Source organism: Octodon degus, unplaced genomic scaffold (genome assembly GCF_000260255.1).
Source record: "Octodon degus isolate 3935 unplaced genomic scaffold, OctDeg1.0 scaffold00045, whole genome shotgun sequence".
Lineage (NCBI taxonomy): Eukaryota > Metazoa > Chordata > Mammalia > Rodentia > Octodontidae > Octodon > Octodon degus.
The window spans coordinates 3559290-3583430 of NW_004524621.1; the positions used below are offsets into that span (position 1 = coordinate 3559290).

At 47.3% G+C, this 24141-nt stretch overlaps 2 protein-coding genes across 2 annotated transcripts in view; one reads left to right on the top strand and one right to left on the bottom strand.

The window, feature by feature from the left end:
- Slc37a1 (solute carrier family 37 member 1) overlaps positions 1 to 11260 on the bottom strand; it is a 66209-nt gene extending 54949 nt beyond the window's left edge. Inside the window, exon 1 of the mRNA XM_023716027.1 lies at positions 11245 to 11260. The gene's annotated coding sequence lies outside the window, so the exon portion shown is untranslated. The remainder of the gene's footprint in view (positions 1 to 11244) is intronic.
- The window catches only part of Rsph1 (radial spoke head 1 homolog), a 19522-nt gene continuing 6584 nt past the window's right edge, over positions 11204 to 24141 (top strand). The window contains exons 1-5 of the mRNA XM_023716028.1: positions 11204 to 11341; positions 13773 to 13886; positions 13983 to 14088; positions 20898 to 20988; positions 21503 to 21638. Of these exons, the coding sequence (XP_023571796.1) occupies positions 11288 to 11341; positions 13773 to 13886; positions 13983 to 14088; positions 20898 to 20988; positions 21503 to 21638 (501 nt within the window). The 5' untranslated portion in view covers positions 11204 to 11287. The remainder of the gene's footprint in view (positions 11342 to 13772; positions 13887 to 13982; positions 14089 to 20897; positions 20989 to 21502; positions 21639 to 24141) is intronic.

Here is a 24141-nt window from a genome sequence, read left to right on the forward strand (position 1 = left end):
AACAGCACCTGCTGTTCCTGTATTACCCGGATGTGGTTGCCAAGGACCCAGGCTGGCTCCCAAGTGGTTTTAGTCAGTTTCTTATTCTGGCACCAGGCTGCAGCCCTCTGATGGCACAAGCCTGTCCTAGGAAACTCAAAACTATAGCTCAGTTTAAAGCCTTCCTCACTTTGCACTGTGAACAGAGAGAGTGAAATGAGTCATGCGCCCTCCTGACAACTTTGGCCGGCAACTGTTTAGAAGATTTTCCTAGCAACTGGGGGTCATTAAGTGTGGGCTTGGAGAAAGAGAGACGGACTGAGACCAGCAGGCAAGCTGAAGGCACAGGAGCAGAGCACTTAGTCCTTTTGGTGGTCACACAAGGCCTGGATGACGACCCAGGAGAAGGCCCTCCAAGTGCTGCCTTAAAAATGATGTGGAATACAATGTCCATAAACAATGCATCCTACTTTCATCAAAATTGCATTCAATGTTTTCATTCATTCTTTCATTCAACACAGAGGCAAACTAGTTTGGATATATTCTTAAAAGTGAAATGTAATTTTTCTTTTCTTTTTGAGACAAAGTCTCGTTCTGTAATTCAGGCTGGCCTTGAACTCACATGTAGCCCTGGCTGGCCTGGAACTCACAGCAATCCTCCCATCTCAGCCTTCCAAGTGCTGGGACTACAGGTGTGCACCACCACTCGCGACTCACTCACTACTCAGTTTTTAAAAACGTGTGGTAAAATGTTAACATGTTCCATATAGCTCCATGATAAGGGTAAACCAAAAAGCAGAATTTAAAAACATTTAGTAAAAATGTATACTCATCAAAAATCCTGGAAGGGAGCTAGCCAGACTAAAGTGCCTGCTTAGGCAGAGTGCAGTGGCTGGCTGGGGTTTGATCACCTGTGTGCCATGCTGGCCCTGCCCCTGGGGTGCCCTGAGATGGTGATTAAGACTAGGTGTGGTGGCACACACCTGTAATCCCAGTGCTTAGGAGGCCGAAAACAAGAGAATCACTAGGAGTCTGATCTAAGTAGTGAGACCCTGTAGACCCTGTCCTAAATACATGAAAAAAAAAAAAAAAATCCTGGAAGGATGCACATCACAGTCCCTGGACTCCGTGGCCAGCTCTGGGCAGTGTGACTATGGGTCATGTTTACTTTCTTGTGTGCTTTACTGTGTATCTCCCTTTTCTAAAGATATCCAGTAGATTTTAGCGCTCTGGGCATCTGCTCCAGGCCGTCTCTGTGCTGACTGTAGATTCTGCAGGAAGGCTGACTGTGAGGGGGCTGGCTGTGTGTGCACTGCCAGGGCTAAGGGAGCTCCACAGCAGGACATAAGGCCACCTCTAGAGGCAGCTGTGAGACCTCCCTGGAAAGCTTACATCTGGATAGGCTGCAAAAGTTGACGAACTGTTCAACACGTAGAGAAATGTAGGAACTGCACTGCAGAAAGAAGGAACAATGAACATACGCAGCTACATGATTGAGCTGAAGACTATGTAAATTAACAGCAACATTTGACTGCAGATGAATAATGTTCTTCCAGCTCTTGGGAGCATGGGTCACACACCGGTGGGCATGGCTACTGTAGGAAGCCATGTGGCAATATCAATTTAGAGTCTTTTTTTCTATATATGTTTATCTATTTAGGACAGGGTCTACCGGGTCTCACTACATAGATCAGACTCAGTGATTCTGTTTATAGCCTCCCAAGTGCTGGGATTATAGGTGTGCATACCACCACGCCCAGTCTCAATCACTCTCTCAGCAAGCCCTTTGATTCAGAGTCTTAATATTCCTCCTAGTAGTCTAGGAACCCTCAGTTCTACAAAGCTCAGTTCCATGGACAAACATTTGTGATGTGGCAGAGACTGGTGCGTTCAGATGCTCATAGCTAGTTCATTCATTCATCCCATTCACTCATTCGTTCACCTATACACTTGGGGCAGTGTCTTCGCAGATGTTCACCATGTTATTCGGCTGCGTTACTGGCATATGTGTACCTGTGTTCATTCAAATCAAATATCGCACCAAATACTATGTAAACATTTAAAACCCGAGCTAAATATACACATTACATTTCCATAGAAACACATTATGTTTCTATAGAAACGGAGAGCATTTTTATCCTTCGTACTTGGTTGGATCCTCTGACCTTCTCCCAAGTTGGGCAGAGCAAGCCTTATGCTGGGAAACTAGTGTAGCTGCTGCCGAACTGGCTTCTTCTTCCCTGCCCCTTTCTCCAGAGCCTGAGTCATCCTTAGGTCTTGTGTGTAGCCCCATGTCCCCCTCCCTGATCATTTGTGCTCATATCAAAAGTAGAACCGACCTTGAGTATCCAGCCACAAGGAACAGAAATAACCACCTGATGTATTTGCTTTGTGGTGTCAGAACACAGGGTAAGCAAGCCTACCCCTAATCTCACCCCAGCACTGAAATCCATTTTTTTTGTTTGTTTGTTTTTTGTTTTGGTGGCACCAGGGATTGAACTCAGGACCTTGTGCTTGCCAGGCAAGCACTTATTTTACTGAATCATCTCCCCAGTCCCCGAAATCCATTTTAAAACAAGGACTAACATTCACAGGGTATCATCCTGTTGTTAAATGGTTACCAGTGTGAATTAATGCACAATTTTTCCTCATGGGTCTATAATTTTTTCTCATAGCCTGTGCTATACTACTTGGTAGAGAGTCACATGTAAGTAAGTGCTGAGACAGCTCCTGGAAAACAAGAATCTGATTTGAGAAGAATAAAAAAAAAATCATAAATCAGAAGAAAAGAAATTTAAAAATTGATATACTAGGATCAGCCAAATAGCTCAGTGGATTAAAGCGCCTGAAAGCAGGCACAGGGGCCAAGGATTTGATACCTGGGCCTGCCATGCCTGTCCTGCTCCTGGGATATGCTGAGACAGCAATTGAAACTGGGCATGGTGGCGCATGCCTGTAATCCCAGCTCTTGGGAGGCTGTGAGGCTAGTAGGGAGACCCTGAACACCCTGTAGACACTTCCTTAAAATACACTGTGCCACTGAGCTACATCCCCCAACCCCTTCCCTAAAATTAAAAAAAAAAAAAAAATTAAATAAATAAATAAAAAAATAAAAGAAAAAAGAAAGAAAAAGATATACTTAGGGCTGGCAAGATAGCTCAGAGGACTAAGCTTCTGCTTAGGCAAGTGCAGGAACATGGATGTGATACCTGGTACCACATGGTGCATTGGCCCCACCCCAGGGTCGGGTGAGCTGGCCACTAGAGACAGGGCTTGGTATCACATGCCTGTAATCCTAGCACTGGGAGGCTGAAATCAGGAGGGTCACTACGAGTCCGAGCTGCATAGTGAGACCCTGTACCAAATACATAAAAGAAAAAAAAATGATATACTTTACTTTTTTTCCAAGTGCTAACATGTAGCTCTGTTGTAAAGCAATATGTAACTTCTTTCTTTCCTTTTTTCTTTTTTCTTTTCTTTTCTTTTCTTTTCTTTTTTTTTTTTGACTTTTTGAGACAGAATCTCACTTTGCAGTTCAGCCTGGCCTCAAACTGACCATTTAGCTCAGGCTGGCTCCTGCCTCAGCTCTCTGAATGCTGGGATCACAGGCACGTGCCACCGTGTGCGGCATCATCTAATGTTACTTTGATCAACATGTTTATTAATCACTTACTGCGTGCCAAGCACTGCATCCTTGAGCTATTGCACAACATGAAATTCAAGTGTGCCCAGCTTGCTGGCATTTCCTGTTTCCACCCTCACTGATTTGCGTTACACTACTTGCCCCAGTGGTTGTGGCTTAACTGAACAATCCCACTTCCGGGGGTGAAAAGAATTTATATTTTTCTTTTAACAGCTCTATTTCAGTATCCTTCAGTCAGAGCCAGGGGTCCAGCTCAGTGGTACAGCACTTTGCCTGACTGCAAAAGGCTCTGGGTTCAATCCTGAACTGAAAAGGAAAAGCAAAACAACTTCCTGTTAAACTGCATATCTTAGGGAGTGTGTGTACCTGGTTATTTCTTCCTTGTCAACTGCCACGTCTACTAAAGATATAATCCCCAAACCACTAAAATAACCTAGCTGTACTTAAGAATCCATCTGTCCATGTTATGAATATGGCGGTAGAATGCAATCTGGTCATCACAGGCTAACTTACAATTGTCACAGTTAACCTGGCTGCATTGTCGTTGGTGCTGTGAACCACAGGATGAGAGAAACAACTGAACACGACCACGAGAAACTGGAGCTGGAACTCCCCGAGACATCTGCCAATAGACCAAGGGCTTTAGTCCACTAGGAAGATAGCGACTATAATTAATGGTAATAGGCTGACAGTCACTCAGTGCTTTATTGTATACTATACAGTAAACACCTTATTTACTTCTCACAGCAGCCCTAAAGGACAGTGACACCATTATCCGTATTTTACAGATTAAGAAACTGACTTCAGAAAGAGAAAGTGTTGTAGGAACTCCAGCCCTGGGTCTGACTTGTATCTACAAAATGTTGATACAAAATATTTTTTTGAAAAAAGAAGCTTTCAGTTCTACATATGGATATATAGAAAATGTAATGGATATGTAAATGTATGGCTATGTGAAAATGTCTATGCATATTTGCTTATATAGATAAATTACATTTATAGCTACATAAACTGTTACATTTATGAGAGCACAATCATCTTAAACAACTTTATGCTTCCAAAGGGATCTGAATTTATTTTATTGCTTTTCATCTGAGTAGTTGCCACAAACTAAAACAGGAAACCTGTTTTGGCTATTCTCTGACACTCCTCAGTTCTTCAGGCCTTCTCTCCAGTTGTGCTGGAAAGCCTGGCTGGGACACACACAAGGACTTGGTCAGGAACCGTTGCAATCCCTGGGTTTACAGGGCCTTCCTCCCTCTCTTTGACTTCCTCACGATCCTCTTGGAGGGGGCAAGTCGAAAAAAAATGATTTCTTACTGGGGAAATGGATCAGAACCATGAGCACACTTTCTGTCTACTCTACTCTGGAAATTCTGTCAGGTAGCTTCTTCCTCCTTTTGAGGATGATGAAAGACGCTCAGGGGATGATGGGAGGGAACTGCTGTGGGATTATGGAAAAGCCCAATGGGATTACAAGACTAGCCTGCTCAGAGATAATGGGCTGGGCTTGTGAAATGATGAGAAAGAGCCATGAGATGATGGGATTAACCTGGTGCAGGATGATTAGAGTCCTATGGTAAGGCTTCTGTGATCACCAGTTATTTCGCAGTTAGGGTGTGGGGCTAGAGGCTGCTCTGAGGAAGCTCTATCAAGTCCTACCCCAGCTCTGCAGGTGCCATGGGGTGATGCCCAGCTGGAGAGCACCTCCTTTCTGGAAGGGGTTGGGAATGCAGTTACTGCTGAAGAGGCAGGGGGTCAGGCCTGCCGTCTGCCTTGTCTTGCCTTTCCCATCAATTATTTTGATAACTACTGAATCAGCATTATGGTGAATCTGCTACAGCTTGAAAGATGAGGAGGTGGGGATCTGACTGGTTTGTATGGGACGTAAACCTAGGATTAATGCTTAGGATTCAGTGGCACCATGGCTAGGTGCAGCTACTCTTACAATATGACCCAGAATAGGGTTTGCTTAACCACAGATTGCTTAAGGCAAGTTCTAGAGATCTCAGTGGAAGACTGATATAGCCAGTGGCTCTTGGCTTGGTAGAAGTCACCCCCAGAAAACCATATTTACTGCCTTAAATCAGAGGTCTGGGGTCAGCAGCAATGGCTCTTGAATTAGGCAGCTCTGCTTCAATCCAGCCCACTGCCTGGTCTTGGCAATGATCTTATCTCTCAGCCTCCCTTCCTTAGCTGTACAACGTGGACCTAATAAGGTGGTGGGGATTTAATAAGTAAAGGCATAGAAAATGCTTAACAGTACACTGCACAGGGTCAGAACTTGGCAAACGTTAGTTTCTGTCATTGTCAGAGCCAGTTAGAAAGTTGAATTTCTGACATTTATTTTGATATGCCAAAAGCTAACATTTATTTGCATATATTTGATTATATTACCATTCCAGATTTCTAGCATTTAAAACACTTTTGACATTTAATTATAAAAAGAAGACATGCTCAATTGTAGTAAATGTGGAAACTGCCAACAAGTAGAAAGAAAATAATGATCATCTGTCATCTCCAACGCCTCACTTTTCCCCACAAGATAAGCTGTTAAGTTTTGGTGTTTATGTTTTCATCTTTGCAACTAAAAATGATATAACCTTAGGGTCTTGCTGTCATTTTGCTTGTAACTTGCTCATTTATTTTGTAAGTGCTGGATTTGGGTCAGGATTTGGGTAACATTGCAAACATACGATATTATTTTTTTGAGAGAAAAGCCTGTGGGTATGGTGTGCTCTGGGAGATATAGGGGTCACGTCCCACATAGATGTTAGCATCTGTGGTGCTGCTAGTGGGACTGAAGGCCCAGTGACTACCACAACATAAATAACATAGCATGGCAGGTGGGGTAAGGAAAGTTTTATTTAGCTGCTGTGTGATTTCTTTGAGAACTATAAATAACAATATGCTGATAAAAATAGCATCTTTGATCACCACAGCCACTCTTTGGAGATTTTAAGAGCTTATTCTCCTGCATTTACAGAGTAGAAAACTGAGGCTCAAAATGTAGGTAAATTGCTAGGGGTTGCCAAAGTCCAAGAGCCATGGGAACCCAGCTTGAGAACACAGGCATCGTAGTTCTGCTTAGGTAGTGGCTTCATTAAACAATGCCTCCAAGCACTATTTTCTCTCCATTCAGAGTGTTTTTTTGGAATATTTAAATTACTAGTATAATATGATCTATTTATCATTATTTAAGATACTACATTTCAAAAGCAACAGAAAGAAGCATTCAATATTTTAAGATGAAACAGTTACTTGTATAATTTGCAAAAACATACGAGTTGCTGAACATACAAATGGACAATGGCCAGGCCGTGAATCAAAGCAGAACTCTGACACAGCAACAGTGCAGGACACAAACGCTGTCCACAGCACAAGCCTGGAGACCAGCCTGCTATCAGTGAGGCTTTCAGGAAGCTGGACCACTGTCTCTGCCCAAATGCCAGGAAGCCAGACAATAACCCTTGCCACAACCAAAATGGCCAGGACTTGAACAACTGGCAGTTTTCCTCATCTATAGCCTGTCTCCAGCACTGTGATAACCAGTGGGGCACAGAGGCAGCCCTATTGGGCACAAGGTGCCCTGCTCCTAGTTAGCTGGCTGGCAGCATTCCATATGGAGCACGGCTTCTTTTTTTGGTACCAGGGATTGAACTTAGGACCTTGCACTTGTCAGGGAGGCACCTGTGCCACTGAGCTATACCCCCAGGGCACAGCTTCTGAAGCCTCCCCTCTTTTACTGTCAAGCTTTTCTACTCCTCTGCCTCTGTCTCCCCGAAAAATGCAATGATGGTCACTCTTTCCCTTGCACTTGCAAGCCCTGAATAAACCACCTTATTTTCACTTGAGCTATTTGCCTTCAAGTACAAAATCAGTTTATTTTAAGTAACACTGATGGAGGAAGACAGACTCCTGCTGTCTTTCCTGGGGACCACCCGCTTGGGAACCCCCTCCTGTCCCTCTCTCAGACAGGAGCTTTCTTTCCCTCAATAAATACATCCTTCGCATTAGAAAAAAAACCCATTGCTGTCTTTTTCTCAATATTGCCATCTTACCTTGAGCCTCAAAGACCATGGAAACTGGGTTTGTGCCTTTGGTTGAGACCTACTATGTGCAAAACATTCTTCTAGGTGCTCTATGGGAAACAGATGAGGATGACATGGCTCTTGGGTGTCTGGAAGGCAAACCATCACTCCGATGCCTACTGAGGGAGGCAGGACTTGGTGCCTCCAGTAATGATGGGTTACAATGAACCCAACTGGAGGCTCCACAGAAGTAGCAGAAGGGAGGTGTCTAGTGCTTACAATAAAAAAAAATTCAAAATACAGCAGAATCAGGGCAGCATATATGAATCCAACAAACTCACCATGAAAAATAATAGAGTTAAAAATAGAGAGAAAAAAGGCTGGGGGTATAGCTCAGTGGTAGAGTGCATGCCTACCATGTGTGGGGACTTAGCTTGAATCCCCATGTTTGTGTCTAGTTGTCCCCCTAAAGCCTCATGCAGTCATGAGGCGATCTTCTAGAGTTGGTGATTAACTCATGACCAATGCTGGGATTATAGGTGTGAGTGCTGCACCCGCCCTGGGGAAGGCAGCCTGAATATGACATAAGGGGGAGAGAGGGGCTTGCTGCTGCTGCTGCTCCTTCCCATTTTTACTCTTGCTGTTTTGTTGTTTTTTGCCACCATGAACTGCTGCCCTCTGCCATGTACCACCCTGCCTTGGAGCCATTGAATATGGACTGAAACCTCCACAAACTAGGAATTAAATAAACCTTTCCTTCCTTAATTCTGGATGTCAGTTATTTTGTCCAACCAAAGAGAGAAAAGTAGCTGACATACCCCAGTATAGCAAAATCAGTCAGTCAGCCAACTTGAAACTAGAATGATCAGCCAGTGCACCAATCCCACTTCCACGCACATATCCAATCTGTGCTGCAGAGAGGCCAGCACTCCTGCATCCAGTGCAGCAGTGTCCATAACAGCCAACATGGAGAAACTGTATGAGTGTCCATCAGCTGACAAAGGACATGATAGTGAGTTATGAACACTACACATTTGAAAAAAGAAAGGAAATCTTATCACGTGTCATACCCTGGATGTACCTGGAGGCCAGTAAAACAGGCCAGACCCAGAAAGTCAAATGTAGTGTGGTCTCACCCATATGCCCTTGTCAGTCCACTTGTGCTGCTGTAACAAAATACTGGGTAGTACATAAAGCAGAAATTTATCTTCTCATCATTGTGAAGGCCAGGAAGCCCAAGATAAGACAAGATCCTGCGGTGAGGGCTTTCTTGTGGTGTCCTCAAATGGGAAAAGGTGCAGGGACAAACACGCTGTTGTCTTTCTACTACAGAAAAGCAAGACAGCAGGATGCTCTGTGCAGCCTCCTTTACACAGCCTGAATGCTGTGCAGAGCACAGAGCCCTAGTTGTCTTATCACTCCTTAAAGGCTTCACTCTAATACCTGTGTTACACTGGTGGAAGTTTCGCCCGAAGGCTGTGTGTTGAAGGCATGCTTGCTAGCAAGAGCCCTGCTAGGGGTGTGTGTGTGTGTGTGTGTGTGTGTGTGTGTGTGTGTGTGTGTGATGTTTAAACAGTGGAGCTTAGAGGATAGTAGGTTACGGGTACAGAGCCTTGAAGGGCATACTGCATCACTGGCCCCTTCTCTTCACTCTCAGCTGCCCTGAGGTGAACAGTTTCCTCTGCCATGTGCGCCCACCATAATGTACAATACTGCCATAGGCCCAAAGTCAAGGAGTCAATGAACAAGGCAGAAAGCTTTGAAACCATGAGCCAAAATAAGCCTTTACTCCCTGAATCCATCACAGTATCTCAGAATTACAGTATTTTGTCACAGCGACAGAACACTGACTAACACACTATCATACTGGTAATACTTGGTCCAGGAAGAAGACATTCAAACCATAGCATTGTGAATTGCAAACAAGTCACACTTCCAGAAGCAGAGAGTGGAGGGGTTGTTACAAAGCCGGGACATGGGGGAAACAGATGTTGGCTGAGGGGTATAAACTTTAGTTATAAAATAAGTAAGCTCTGGGGATCAGATGTGTAACATGGTGACCATCATGAATGTTAGTGCCTTGCTCACTTGAAATTGGATGAGATTTTAAGTGTCCCCAGGCCACCCCCCCACAAACACACACTCATATACAAATAGTACTATGGGAGGTGATGGATATGCTAACTTGTCATTCCATTGTGTATCTTACATATGTAGCATTTAAACTTAAATATTTTTGAAAATTGTCATTCAAATTTTACATTTTTGTTACATTCAGATCATTATGATGGGGTATAGTTGAAGTTCTTTCCCCCTTTCTTTCTTTTTTTTTTTCGGTGGAACCGAGGATTGAACTCAGGCCCTTGCGCTTGTCAGGCAAGCACTTATTCTACTGAGCTATCTCCCGGGCCCTTCTTTCCCCCTTTCTAAATCCCATTCCTCTCTCCCTCCTTCAGGGTGTCTTTTCATGACACCCTGAAGCTATTTTGTCAAGAAGCTCCTTAGCTAGTGATTTCTGGTAGGCAGAGCCGGGAAGGCAGGCCTAGGAGAGAGAGTAGGGCACCCGCAGCCAGTGCATACAGGTGGGGAGGTGAGGGATGTTTATGTGTTTTGCTAGTGGTCTGCTCAGCTGAATGTCGAAGTGCAGACACAACCATCTGGGGACGCAGTGTGTGGGAACAAGACTGTCAATGTCCAGGATCTGAAAAAGAAGGAGGTAAGGATGCTGAGGATGAGACTGGAGGCAAGGGCTGCTGTAATGTGGGTGTAGGAAGGGCGTGGTTGACATCGGAGTGGCCACGGACAGGCAGTGTCCGTGCCTGGAGGGAAGCTAGGGGTGAAGGAGTGTGACTGTGTGCGTGTGACTGTGTGGGGGCTGTGAGCTGAGCTAGGTAGAAGACGCTTGAGAGTGCGAGGAGGGGTAGACTGGGACTCGCTCGGGGTGGAAGGGAGGTAATGTGGGTGGGAGGGTGGTCCATGTGGGGTGCATCTACTCTGAGAAGCCTGAGCACAGGCGGCATTCACCGACCAACCCGAGACACAGCATTGAGCACGAGATCACCAGGAGTCTTTAGAGCTTGGGAAGGTGAGTGCCACCCACAACCTCCCGGGAACCAGCCCGGGGCGAGATCAACACGAGTGATGCGGCTGCGCCTACCGCCCCCAAGACCTGAGCCCAGTTCCTAGGCTCGGTGAGCAGCCTTGTCCAGGATAGACCGAAGGCGGAGCCACGATTGGTCAACGTGCTCTTCCGGGCAGTGATTGGTTAACGTGTCCTTAAATTGCTAGGGCAGTATCCCAGGGCCGCCCCTGGCTCCTCCCTGTGTCTTCGGCCACGCCCCTTTCCGGACCATGATTGGTCAAAGCGGCCTTCCCGTTGCTAAGACAATATCCTAGGGCCTACCCTAGCTCTGCAATGAGACTTTGGCCCCGCCCAGATCTTCGTTCCCTCGTTTGGGGCAGCGATTGGTCTACGTGTCCTTCTTGTTGCTAGGGCAACACGCCAGCGCCCTCACTGGTTCCGCCCCGCCCCTTCCCGGCCCGTCTCCATGGCGACGGTGGACGCGCGGGAGGAAGGTGGCCAGTACTTACCTGCTAAGGACGTGGCGACGAGACTCGAAGCCGAGAAGAGACTATGTCGGACCTGGGCTCCGAGGAGTTGGAGGAGGAGGGAGAGAACAATCTTGGGGTGAGAGCTCCTGACAGAGAGAGCTTCCGGGGTGTACGGCGGCGGGCGCGCTCCGGAGGTCGGTCTGGCGGTGCAGAGGCCCGGAACCGAGAGCCGAGCAGTGGCCCAGCCTGGACGGGACCACGCCGGCCACACCCGGAGGCGCTGCGTCCTCCAGTGGACGGTGAAAGGTGAAACGCAGTGACGTCTGGTTTCACCGCCCGCCTTGCGCTCCCTCCCGCACTCTTACCTCCCATTTAAAGGAAAAGATTTCCAGGCCCAGGCTCTGTCGTTTTCTCTCCGCAGTGTGAACTTCCTTGAAGGGAGTTTACTGGATTGTTCCAGGCATTTGAATAAATTACTTCTGTAACTTGAGCTCTGTTCCTCTGAGATGGAGGATGCTGCTTCCCGGCAGCCTGAGAAACGCCACAGAGACCTGGGCTCAGTAGTGGCTCTGAGATGACACCCTATAGGCCTAGACCCACTAGTGCACCCCTGCCCAGCGTTCCTTGAGTCAGCAGAGAGGAGGCAGGGGACTCACTGGGCAGTGTGACTTGGCTCTGAGTGTACTCGTTTCTTTACTTTGATAGCAGCTCCTTCCCAAGCTAGAGGGCCACAGGCCCTGGCTGATGGGTTGGGAACCTTGGCTGCATGTTCATGGAAGCAGGGACTGAGGATATTTTCAGAATCAATGGAAGAGTCCAGCACCTCATTGCTAATGTCACTGGTGCCTGTCCAGAGCTTCTCCCTAGCTCTGCAGCCCCATCTCTCAGCTTCTGCCTGACCTGTGTCCATTGGAATGACCTGGCCACTATGGAGAGTAAGAAGTGCCTGGACTCACCTCTCCCCTCCCTGACAGTCCTCAATGCACAGACCAGTACGAACCAAACCACAGCATCACGACAGCCCTAGATGCCTTCTGCAGTCAAGTTACCCAGAGGCTTGTGCTACACCGAGGTGCACCCTTGCTTGCTGCCTTTTTACGGTGGCTTATTCAGGGTCTGCTTCCCAGTGAACCCAACAATCCCTACCCGGTGAGCTTTTACTGACTGTCCTCAAGGGCCCAACCTGGGTTATAACTTTGGTGCCCAGAACTTTTGAAGTTTGGGATCCCTTAGACTAAGTCATTCTTTTGTATGTGGTCACCCCAGAAGCTTGGGGTCAGGCCTCTGAGTTGGGTGGGAGGTGGTGCCCTATACATTTTGGTTTAAGCTCATGCTGAATCAAATTCTGTAGTCTAGGCAAGAATTCCAAGGGAAACAGGTCTGTTTCTGTCCGAAGCCTTCACTGACGTGCATGCAAATATAGACACACTTGTAATAAATCTGCGCAGATCCAATTCCACGCGGGCTTTCGTTTTAACTTTTAAAATAAATGTTGTGCATGTTTAAGTGATCCAACAAGATGCTTTAAACTACTCATTATTACTGTATTACTTGTCCCTTGTATTACCTTTTGTTTGTTTTTGTGTTTTGAGAGAGGGTCTCCCTATGTAGTTCAGGCTGGCCTTGAACTCACTATGTAGCCTAGGCTGGCCTCAAACTCTCAGTAGTTCTCCTGCCTCTGCCTTCCTAGTGCTGGGACGACAGACATGCACCAGCACACTTGTCTCACTTTGTTACGCATTGTGTGTATTCCACACTTATGGTGCTACAGATTAGAAAATGGCGAGCAATTATGTATTATATTATATTTTGTATTTAACTTAAAAAAATTCATTTGTTTGAGCTGACATCTTGCTATACAGCCCAGACTGGCCTCAAATTTCTGTGCTCAAGTGACCTTCTTGCCTTCTACTGCCCTCCCCCACATAGCTGAGATAAGCCAGGGGACATTATTTCAGGATGGGGTGTGGGGCTTAAATGCAGGCCTCGGTGCATGCTAGACAGGCACTCTACCAATGAGCTCCCCCCAACCCAACTGACTTTCATGATAGATATATAATTATTTCAGGTCCAGCTCTGTGTGTTTCAACCTTGTTTCTTGGTAGGGAGTTTGAAATAAGATAAAGTGAACTGAGCTGGGAGGCAGTGGCGCCCATGTATGCCCGGCACTCTGTACACTCTCCCTCCCATTGGAGCTACTTGCAGGACAACAGTGATCTCAGGAACAGACACCCAGGGATCCCTGTGGGGAGGACTTGCTTCTGCCAGGAAGTGCACAAGGCTGCCCCACCTGTCCAGCCTACTGTAGGCCACATCAGGCACAGCCCGTCTCATTCCTCACACATGGCTGGTCTTGGCTCTCAAGTGAGGCTGCGCATTGTAGAATGTAGGCTCAGAGGCTACAGGGGTGTGGAGAGGTCACACACACACACACTAGTCATGTGGCCTTGGCCAGGGCTTGGTTACCTGCCTCACCTGCCCCGTGGGATGACTGAATTTGGGGCTGCCAGGCCCATGGCCTCCACTGAGTGACCTGAGCCATGGGGCCCTTAATCCCTTCTTTACAGGAGTATGAAGGGGAGCGCAATGAAGCCGGGGAGCGGCATGGGCACGGCAGGGCACGGCTGCCCAACGGAGACGTGTATGAAGGCAGCTATGAGTTCGGGCAAAGAAGCGGCCAGGTCAGACCCTGGAGGGTGTCTTGCTTTCTATTTTATTCTCTATTAGCAAATATGCAATTCAGGAATAATCTCAATGATGTGATCCATGTATTTCAGGGGGTCTACAAATTTAAAAATGGTGCCCGATACACTGGACAATATCTTAAAAATAAAAAGCATGGTCAAGGCACTTTTATATATCCAGATGGATCGAGATATGAAGGTAAAATATTACCCACTTTTTTTCTTTTTTTATTGTAGAAGTTTTTGTGTCCGAGTTCGTCCGTGGACATGCAAGTATTTGGCAAAGCTTAAATTTCGCTCCATTAGTCATTCAACAAACTCAAACTATGTGCCTGTGTTTGGGAAGCCTTGTGTAGTTAATTAGCTAACTGGTTAGTTAACTAGCATGGGAAGTATCACTGTCCCTGTGGTCAGCATGGCTGTTCTGGGAGCCTGGTTCTGGGCCCACCCTTGGGCTGTGGCTGGCACCCATGCCTCTGTGCCTCTGTTTCCCTCAAATTATCCTTGCTGTCCCTATTTCTGACCACAGCCTTTTCACATCGACATGTTGTCTTTGAATGTAGTGGTTCTGTCCTTTGCTCAGCTGACTTTCCCATCTCTGTCCCAGTTCCATCACACAATATTGGGTCCTGAGGAGGCTCTGTCCCCTCATTCCTGAGGCCTCCCCACCTCCCCAGGAACCGAGCTCTTGCTGTGAGCACAGCAATCCATCCCCATTCCTGGCAGTGTGTTCTGGGCTTCCTGTCCCTGCTTGGGGAAACATTACCTTATGTCTGTCTACTTCCCAAGAGACCTGTGACATGTGTGACTCTATCTGTCTGCATCTCAGCTTTCTCATCTGTCATCTGAGGATGGGATTGTCAGTGTCTGGGGCCAGGAAGAGCTCAGTGAGTGTCCATGAGACTGAGGTGACAGCACTATATTTCTTTCCTGTCATAGTGGAGACAGGACTGGGGTCTCTACATGTGCAGGCAGACCCTCTGCCACTGAGCTATGTCCTGGCCCTTTTTATTTCATTTTGAGACAAAGTCTTGCTAAGTTCCCCAGGCTGGCCTCAAACTTGCAATACTCCTACCTCAGTCTCCTAAGTAGCTTGGATTATAGGTGTGTGCTGGCCACTTCTTAATGAGGATGACATATTCTTTTTTTTTTTTTTTTTCTTTTCTGGAACCAGGGATTGAACTCAGGCCCCTGAGCTTGCCAGGCAAGCGCTTATTCCACTGAGCCATCTCCCCGGCCCCCAGGATGCCATATTCTTAAAGAGCATGCTATGCTCTGGTGTCATCTTCCCATCACAGTGACAAGTATTAGTGACCATCTTAAAGGAGAGAAGGTTTACTTCAGCTCCTGTTTCCAGAGGCAGCAGTACCTCATAGCAGGAGCTCCTGGCAGCTGAACTGCTCACCCTGTGGCAGCCAGGAAGAAAAGATGGGGGGGTAGGGTCCCCACCCCTGGTGCTAAGCTCCTCCCACAAAGTCCCTGCCTCATCAAGGTCCTCCACTTCCAGTAGTTAGGGACTTGAGACCCCTTGGGACATTGATCCAAAGCAGATGGTTTATCTGCCCTGGTCCTGGACCAGACAAACACCAGTAGCAACAGATGACAAAGAGCACAGGGTGAGGACTCTGATTCTGAGACGGCTGCGGATTGTACTCCTGCCTGCTCCAGTAGAGATTTCCTGCATCTCAGCAGGGACCATCTGCTTTGTGAGTGAACTTTGAACAGTTTCATTCAGGCCTGTATGAAATTCTTTCTCAATTCTGTGAGCCTCTTCACATTTGGGCACTTCCAGTTTTAGAGCAGCTGTTGATATGATTTGAACAAAATAGTATTTTTAAAAAACATTCTAATGTGGGGCTGGTGAGATGGCTCAGTGGTCTAAAGCACCTACTTAGAACAAGCTTGGCAGAGCACAGGGACCGCGGTTCAATCCCCCAGCACCACATGCCAGCCAGCCTCGCCCCCTGGTGGGCTGAGCTGGCCACACACACATACACACACACACACACACACACACACACGTAAATAAATGAATAAAATTTGAAAAAAAAACATTCTAATGTGGAGGTTAACTAACTGGAGGGAAGGTTGTTTCTGACTTACAAGACCTCACCATGCACAGGGGGTTCTCCATACCTGCAGAGACTACCTCCCAGCGAGTTCCTCTTCCTCCTGAGCTGTACTTCTCCCAGCTCTCTTCTGCCAGGCCCCTCTGCCACTCAGCCCTGCTGTGGAGCCTGCTGTGGAGCCTGCCAACTGCAGGCTGAAACCTCTACACGCTGTGTCGCCAAATGACCCTCTCCTCATGAAGCTGCCAGTGTCTGGCATTGTGTCTTAGCAACAAGCTAAGGGACTAAGTGGGGTGAAGGCCATTAGAGGCCTTTGAGGTAGGAGGGGAGAAAAAGCATCACTTCTCAGGGCTGGTCTTGTGTTCTGCCAGTGGGAACTAATGAAAATGGGGACGTTTAATAATACAATTATGAAGAAACAAAAATGGTGACAGGAAGTTGGCTGGTCTGGAAGTTCACCAAGGCAGGAGCTGGAGGAGGAAGGGACCAGGGCTTCTGAGATGTGTGTGAGAACTGGTGACACTGGGATGACATGTGCCTGGGAGAATCCCGCCCTGGCCTGGCTGCTTCTGGCAGTGCACTCGATACACAGGACAGTTGTGGGTCTGGCATGGCCTTTGCCATAAAGGCTGGCTCGTTCTCTTTGCCTGCTGGCTGCCAGTGAAGGGAGCCAGCTGTGAGGACCAGGGGCCTGCATCTTAGAGGGGAGGCGCGCCTTAGGCGAGAGCTTCTACCTTAAGTGGTTGCTGATCCTGGAATGCTAGACTAGGGCTACAGTGATCAAGACAAGGGACAGCTGTGGGAGCTTAGAGGTGACACTATGTTCTCTCAGAGGGAGATCCAACACCAGATATCTACCCAGCTGGAGGTTTCCTCCTGAGAAGAAGCCTGGTTTTAAAAACTTCTAGCCAGGTGTGGTGGCCTGTTGTAGTACCAACCCTCTGGGAGGGCGAGGCAGAAGGATAGCACATTTGAGTCCAGCCTGATGGCTTGATGACTTAGCAAGCTTCTGAAGGGCTGCCCTGGGTTGGATCCAAAAGCAACTGACAGAAGTACTTTGAACAACAACACCCACAGTGACAACAGCAGCACCATGACCCTTCCCAAAACACATAAAACAAAAAGCACCCCCAAACAAAAATGTCCACTGACAAAATAAGAAGGATGAGCAACTATCAAAATCTTTTTAACAAGTTGTGTGCAAACGTAAGACATGTGGTTACACAATTTGCAGCGAGATTGTGCCACAGCCACCCACACTGCCTGCGTGGCCCTGCGAGGGGCCCACCTTCCTCCGGCTCCGGTTTCCTGTGCAGCCAGCATCTCACAAGTTCTTACAGCAGAGCGTGATGTCAAAGCCGTGTCCACAGCAGCCTTACTAGCAGCAAATTTAGTGTTATTTGTAACTCATGTTTTTCAGTTTTGAAAAATTTACATATAATATGTAATATGTATATTTCGCTCCACTAGTGTGGAGATAGCTCACAGGGCCAAGACAAGAGGGTCGTTGTAGTTTTGTCATGGTCTTTGGTTGGGAACAAACCAAAAGGTGTCATGGTCCAGCGAGGTCTGTACCACTGGGCTGTGCTGAGCTGTAGCTCTTGGAAGACCCTTGGCTAAGGGTCTCGAGGTGTAGCTCAGGCTGGTCTCCAGCTCACGTATAGTCCAGGTTGGCCTCAAAGGTTACTTGAAGTGATCCTCGTGCCTCAGCCTCCTGAGTGCTGGGATTACGGGTGTGTGCCATCACACCCATCCCTATCAATATCCAGTTTTTGATTCTCTATCAGTGTTACTCATACTGTCCCTGTCACATGTGCATTACATCATGGGACTGAGTCCCCTTCTTCGTTGCTAACAATTGCTGCTCACCTTCTCAGGCTGAGTTTTTGGTGAGCCTGCACTTGTCTCAAATGTCCTCTGTGTTTGAGATCCTACAGTTGTAGAGCCTCTAGTCGCCCTCTGCTGACAGCTCTGTCACCAGGCGGGGTGTAGACTCCATGCAGACACATGTGGGTACCCTCCTATAGTGCTCAGGTCACCAGTGATGCTGTGAAACTTGGGAGTGATGGAAGAACTATGCAGAAGTTCCTTGTGCAGATAAACTTCAGGGTTTATTCATAGGAACAGGCACTGCTTGGGCAATTTCCTTAGCATATTGTGGAACTGGATCTGGTTTTATGTAAGAAGCTTGTATGAGCTTTGGGTCTTCTTGAAGACAAGAATATAAAGTTGGTATATGCATACATTTTTATTACTGATGAGAAATCAAAAGAAATTAAAAATTTAAAAGGCCCTTAAAAGGCCCCAGGCAGCACAGCATCCCTGAAGGTACCCTGAGGATTTTGAATGAAGCCCTGCACACTCCTAGCTTTCCCTACCACTGGTAGCCTACCCCCACTGGATGTCTATCTCTCTGTGAGAAAGCAGCTTTACAACATTTTCTACAGGGTTGGGGAGATAGCTCAGTAGAATAAGCACTTGCCTGGCAAGTATAAGGGCCTGAGTTCAACCCCCAGTACTGCAAAACAAACAAACAAACAACCATTTTCTATAGACAGAATAGAAGGCCAATTTCTTTTAAAAAAATTTTTTTTTGTCAATTCCTTTTTTTTCTGTCCATTCAACACTTTGATCAAATTGGTTTCTAATTATTCAGCCAGTGGCTTGTTCCTGGCAGTGTGTGAGACTGCAAGAGAATTGCCCACTGTAGGAAGCCTGGCCGGGAGCCTTTGGCACCTGAGCTGCATCGGTGAAGCAGTGAGCTTTGTAGAAATTAATCTGAAATTCCCTGTAACAGCCCAGCTTGCTGCTGGCCTCAGCATCCAGGTGACGGGAAAGTTTCAGGTCTTTGCTGATTTCAGTGTTTTCCATCAAGCCGACATGAAATCTTGGAGCCCATGTGCAGGTGCCCAGCAAGGCCACCCGGGCTGGGGGAGGGCACGCATCAGGCACGGAGCTGGCACACAGGGGCCAAGCCTGGGCTGGGAAGGCTCAGAGCTGCTGCTGGGTCTGAGGACACGCACCGAGCACAGGCACTGTGGCCCTAAGATCACTCACAGGGCTGGGTGGGCCTGGTTGGTTTCTTTTAGGAAAAACTTCAGTCTTGTATTACCTGTGTGTAGAGCATCAAGCTTGCACTCCTGTGTGGGGCTGGCCCATGCGCATAAGGAACCCAGTTCCTCCTTCACCCCTTCTCTCTTCCCCGCTGCCTTTTGTCTCTTTCTCCTTTTCCTAACCTTAGCTCCCGAGGTCCTGTTATCTATATTTTATTTTGCCCTTTTGTTGTTCTTGTCATTTTGAGACAGGGTCTCGCTATGTAGTTTAGGCTGGCCTTGAACTTACTCTATGGCGCAGGCTGGCCTGGAACTTGCAGCGATCCTCCTGGCTCCTAAGACTGCTCATTATTTTTACTCTAGGTCTCTCAGTAAAGAGAAACTGCATGATATTAAAGCTTGTGAGTCTGACTTATTTGACTTAGCTGTATGCTCTCAAGGTGCATCCATTTTCCTACAAATGACTCAAGTTTACCCTTCCTTATTGTAGAGTAGTACTCCATGGTATACAAATACCACGCTTCCTTTTTTTTTTTTTAAATGTATTTAGTACAGGGTTTACAGGGTCTCACTACACAGATCGGACTCATGGTGATCCTCCTGTTTTCAGCCTCCCTAGTACTGGGATTACAGGTGTATGCCACCATGCCCAGCCTTAATCACTGTCTCAGTGCACCCTGGGGGCAGGGCCGGCATGGCACACCGGAGATTGAACCCCAGTTGCTGCAGGTGCTTTAATCTGCTGAGCTACATGGCTGGCCCAATACCACACTTTCTTTATCCATTCATCTGTTGAAGGGCAAAGAGGCTGCTTCCAAGGTTTAGCTATTGTGAGTAGCATTGCTATAAATATGGGTGTGCATGTATTGCTGTAATATGGTGGCTTTAACTCCTTTTTTATGGCATCAGGGATCAAACTTGGGACCTTGTGCTTACCAGGCAGGCTCTGGAACTCTTTTGGGAAGATAGCCAGAAGAGTGCTGGGTCAAATGGAATTTCTAGTTTCAGTTTCTGATTTCCATAGTGCCTGTACTGGTTTACATTCCCACCAACAGTATAGCCTCGCCAGCACTTGTCATTATTTGATTTCTTGATTGTGGCCACTCTTGATGATGGGGTAAGATGGAAGCTCAGTGTTGCTTTAATTTGTGGTTTTCTAACAACAGGCAGGCTCAGTTTGAATGCTGCCTCTGTCCCCGGCAGCCAGTGAGAGCCACACATGCATACATGGTGTGAAAGAAAAATATGGTGAATGTTTGAATTTTAAAAATGTATTATTAGTATAAGTGACACAGAGCCACTGGTCATTTTTGACTTTGGGAATATCCAGAAGTTGTCCAGGGCCTGATTTGGTAAGTAAGGTGGATGGGGATGCACTGTGATGTTTGTAGGAGCCTGCCTTTCCACTGGGTGGTGCACTCACTGTATTTTTGATTGCACCATGTAAAGACGTTTAGAAAAGAGAACTCCAGAGCTGCTTCAGAAAGTGGCAAGCACAATGGGAGGGATGTGCTTAAAGCACAGGGGAGAATTTTGAGAAGGAATCATGATTGTGTGTCTTTTACTGTAATAAAAATTTAAAATTTAAATACTGTAAATTTCGATCCCCCTTGTACAGTGCTGTAGGCCAGTGCTTGGTAGACCCCACTCCACTCTGCCTCTTTCAGCTCTCCAGAATGGCTTAGCCACTGTGCCAGTGGGCACAAGGGGAGCAGGTAGAGGGAGGTCACAAAGCAAGAGAACAGTTGCCACAGCCTTTGCATTTCTGAATCTGTCCTGCAGAATTTCCTGGGCACACTACTGGGGCCCTTTGGGCCTCAAAGGGGCCATGGCCCAGTCACCTTATTCTGTTCTTACCAGTGCTCGTTTTGTGTTGTCTGTCACAGGGGAGTGGGCAGAAGACCAGCGGCATGGCCATGGTGTCTACTACTACATCAACAATGACACCTACACCGGGGAGTGGTTCGCTCACCAAAGGTTTGCTTTGAACTTCCAGCACTGCTGTGTTTGTGGAATAAGAACAGTGATGCTTTCTGTTTGCTACACTTATTAGAAAGCAAAATCCCAACAGATCCCATTTACAGACTTCCCTGGGCGTTTCCAAAGCAAGTGTGGTGTGAATGCCAGAGCCAGTGTAACCCCAGTAGCAGGTGCTGCTCTCTCGTGTGGACAGAGCATGTGGAGCCTTCACCCCCCATTCCTAGGGGCAGAGGGCACAGAAGATCCAAACTGGTGCCAGAGGTCAGCTCTCAGCAGCTCTGCCTGAGCCTGGGAAGCAGCCTGCCTCTGGGTACCTACCAGAGTCAAATGCGTGGGGCGCCATGCAGGAGGTGTCCTTTGATTGGACATCGAAGTCAACTTAGCAACTTGGCTGGGAGCCAGTATCCACTGCACTGCAGACACCCTCACTCAGCCCCACTGTCTGTGCTAGAAGCCCAGGAGGGCTTTCAGAATGTGGAGACAAACACACTGTGGCTCTTATCTTTGCCAGGCATGGGCAAGGCACCTACTTCTATGCAGAGACCGGCAGTAAGTACGTTGGCACCTGGGTGCATGGCCAGCAGATGGGCGCGGCTGAGCTCATCCATTTGAACCACAGGTACCAGGGCAAGTTCCTGAACAAAAACGTAAGTCAGTGGGGAGGCGCCTTGGCAGGGAGAGGTGCAGTAACCTTCCTCTCACCCCACCAGTGTCCTGGGGAACATGTTGACATTACAAAATCCCACCATCCCTTCCAGACACAGACACTGGCTGCTGTGCCTTCAGATGCCCTCAGAGGGCAGAGTGGGGTGGGGTGGGCAGGGGCCAGGGGCTGGGCTCATTTCCCTGATCATCTTCAGCTACCTGGGGGCCCCTTGTCAGGACACAAGGGGACATCTCAGCTTCTGGTGGGCAGTGCCCTGCTAACAGGTGAATCAGAGGTCCAATTCTATTTCCTGCAACTCTAGCTTGGTTTCACCCATGAGGGGAGGTGCTAGAGCCCGGGAGGAAGATCTCAAGTTCTGTCCTCTGCTGCTGGCCAGCTGAGCTCTTGTGCCTGGAGGGCTTTGAGCACTGGCCCCAGGTGTGTGGCATCCTGTTCCCTGTCCCACCACTTGGAGGACTCTGGATTCATCTGGTTTTCTTGTACCAAAGGCTCATGAGATGCAGAGGAACCCTGAATAATTCTGACCGTACCACATAGGCATTCGAAGTGGCTTTCATCAGGGTGCAAGTGCAAACTGTCCATGGAGAGGCTTTGCTGAGTGGATGGGTGGTGTCAGAGGTCAACACGGGACGTTTAACACTTTTAGTGGAGTCTCTCTGGAACTCTCTGGTAACATCAGTTTGGTAGCATCAATAAGCTAGACCAGGCTGATCTGAAAAAGGAAGGGTGAAACGGAAGCTTTGTTCTGCTGGTTGTAAGAAATCTATGTTGTGCAAATAACCCACCAGGATTTTGTAACTGTAAAGGGTCCCTGTGGTGGAATGCTCCGCCTCCCTTCTTTCCAGCCCCACCCATGTCCTCCTTGAGTGTCTTCTTACTATTTCTGGTCTCTGACTGTCCCTGTCTCTCTGTCTGTCTCTCTCTCACACGCACAAACATACAGTTTATGCAGAATCATAGTTTTGAGATTTGAATCACACAAATAGGGTCACACTATATCAGGACATGAAGGAGTATCTGTCATCCTCTCACTTGCTGGAGGCTGTTAAAGGAAATGTAGCAGGGAGCTGGTTGGATGGAGCTCCTGCTCTAGGCCCAGCATGCAGAACAAGCGAGCCGCTCACACCGAAGTTCTGTGTCACAAGCTCAGTGAAGGTGCTGCTCTGATCTTCTCAGCCATTAGTGAGACAGTAGTTCAGCCCCCCAAACAAACCTGTGCTAGTGGGCGTGGTAAGGGAGTCCCCACTCCTGTGGCATTTGTAAGAAAAGTGCCTTTGACATGACCAATCTGAACATCACTGTGTTTCTTTACCAACCCTTCTGTCTGTAAATCAGTCTCCTCCTCTGTTCATTGGCATAATGTTTTTTTTTTGGAACCGGGGCTTGAACTTAGACCCTTGAGCTTGCCAGGGAGGCGTGTATTCTACTGAGCCATCTCCCCTTCCTCTGTTCATTGGAGCACAGTTCTAGTTTTAGAGACTTGTGGCCCAAATCTGGAATTGAAAATAAAAGTCATTGAGATTTCAAAGCTAATTTTACCGCAATTTTGTTTTTTGACAGTAGTGTTTGTGCAAGATTATTTATGTGGTATTTAGGTAGATAACGGACTTGCAAAATGTGCAAGTCTTGAGATTTTTAAATTTTGAATTGACTCATAATGCCAATTGTTCTAAGCAGCTTGGCCCATTTATATTCTCAACAAGAGAATATGAGTCTCTCTGTCCCATATTCTCATGAATCTTGGGTATTACTAATCTTTAAGTTTGCTTTTCAAATCTGATGGGTAAAAATGTCCTGTTGTTTGGAGGTTATCTCCCTGGTGACCAGGGAGGCCAAGCCCTTTTCACATTTTCTCAGAAAATTCTTGCTGGTAACTTATCCTGACAGTGCAGTGTGAGGTAGGGCAGCACAGATGGAAGAAGCAGGTTAGAGAGCAGAGCAAATACTTAAATGCCTGCGAGGGATGCGTTTCAAAGGAATGAGCATATGGGGGGCACTCTAGCACTGGCCTGGGGCAACTGGCCAGCCACTTAGAAGAAGAAAATCAGAATTTGTCCCTCAGCATAGAAAGGGAAGTACTTTCTAAAGTCAAATTTAAATGTAACCAAGATAATCACAGATGGAAGAATAATTTGTATCTTTCTTATCTTTGAAGCAAGGAAAGTAGGCTTTTTAGACAGACTCATAAAGAAAAAACCAATAGGTTTAGTTTCATAAAGATGTCTTCTTAGAGCCAGGTGAGGAGTTAGATACCTGTAATCTTGGCACTCTGGGAGGCTGAAGCAGGAGGGTCATAAATTTGAGCCTGGTCTGGGGAATCTGGCAACTTAGTGAGATGCTGTTTCAGAAATAAAAAAAGCTGATGGTGGAGTACAGTGTGACGACCTGGATTTAATCTTTGGTAGCGCACATGCTTGTGTGCACACACACATGATCATCACACACACACACACACACACACACACACACACACACACACACAC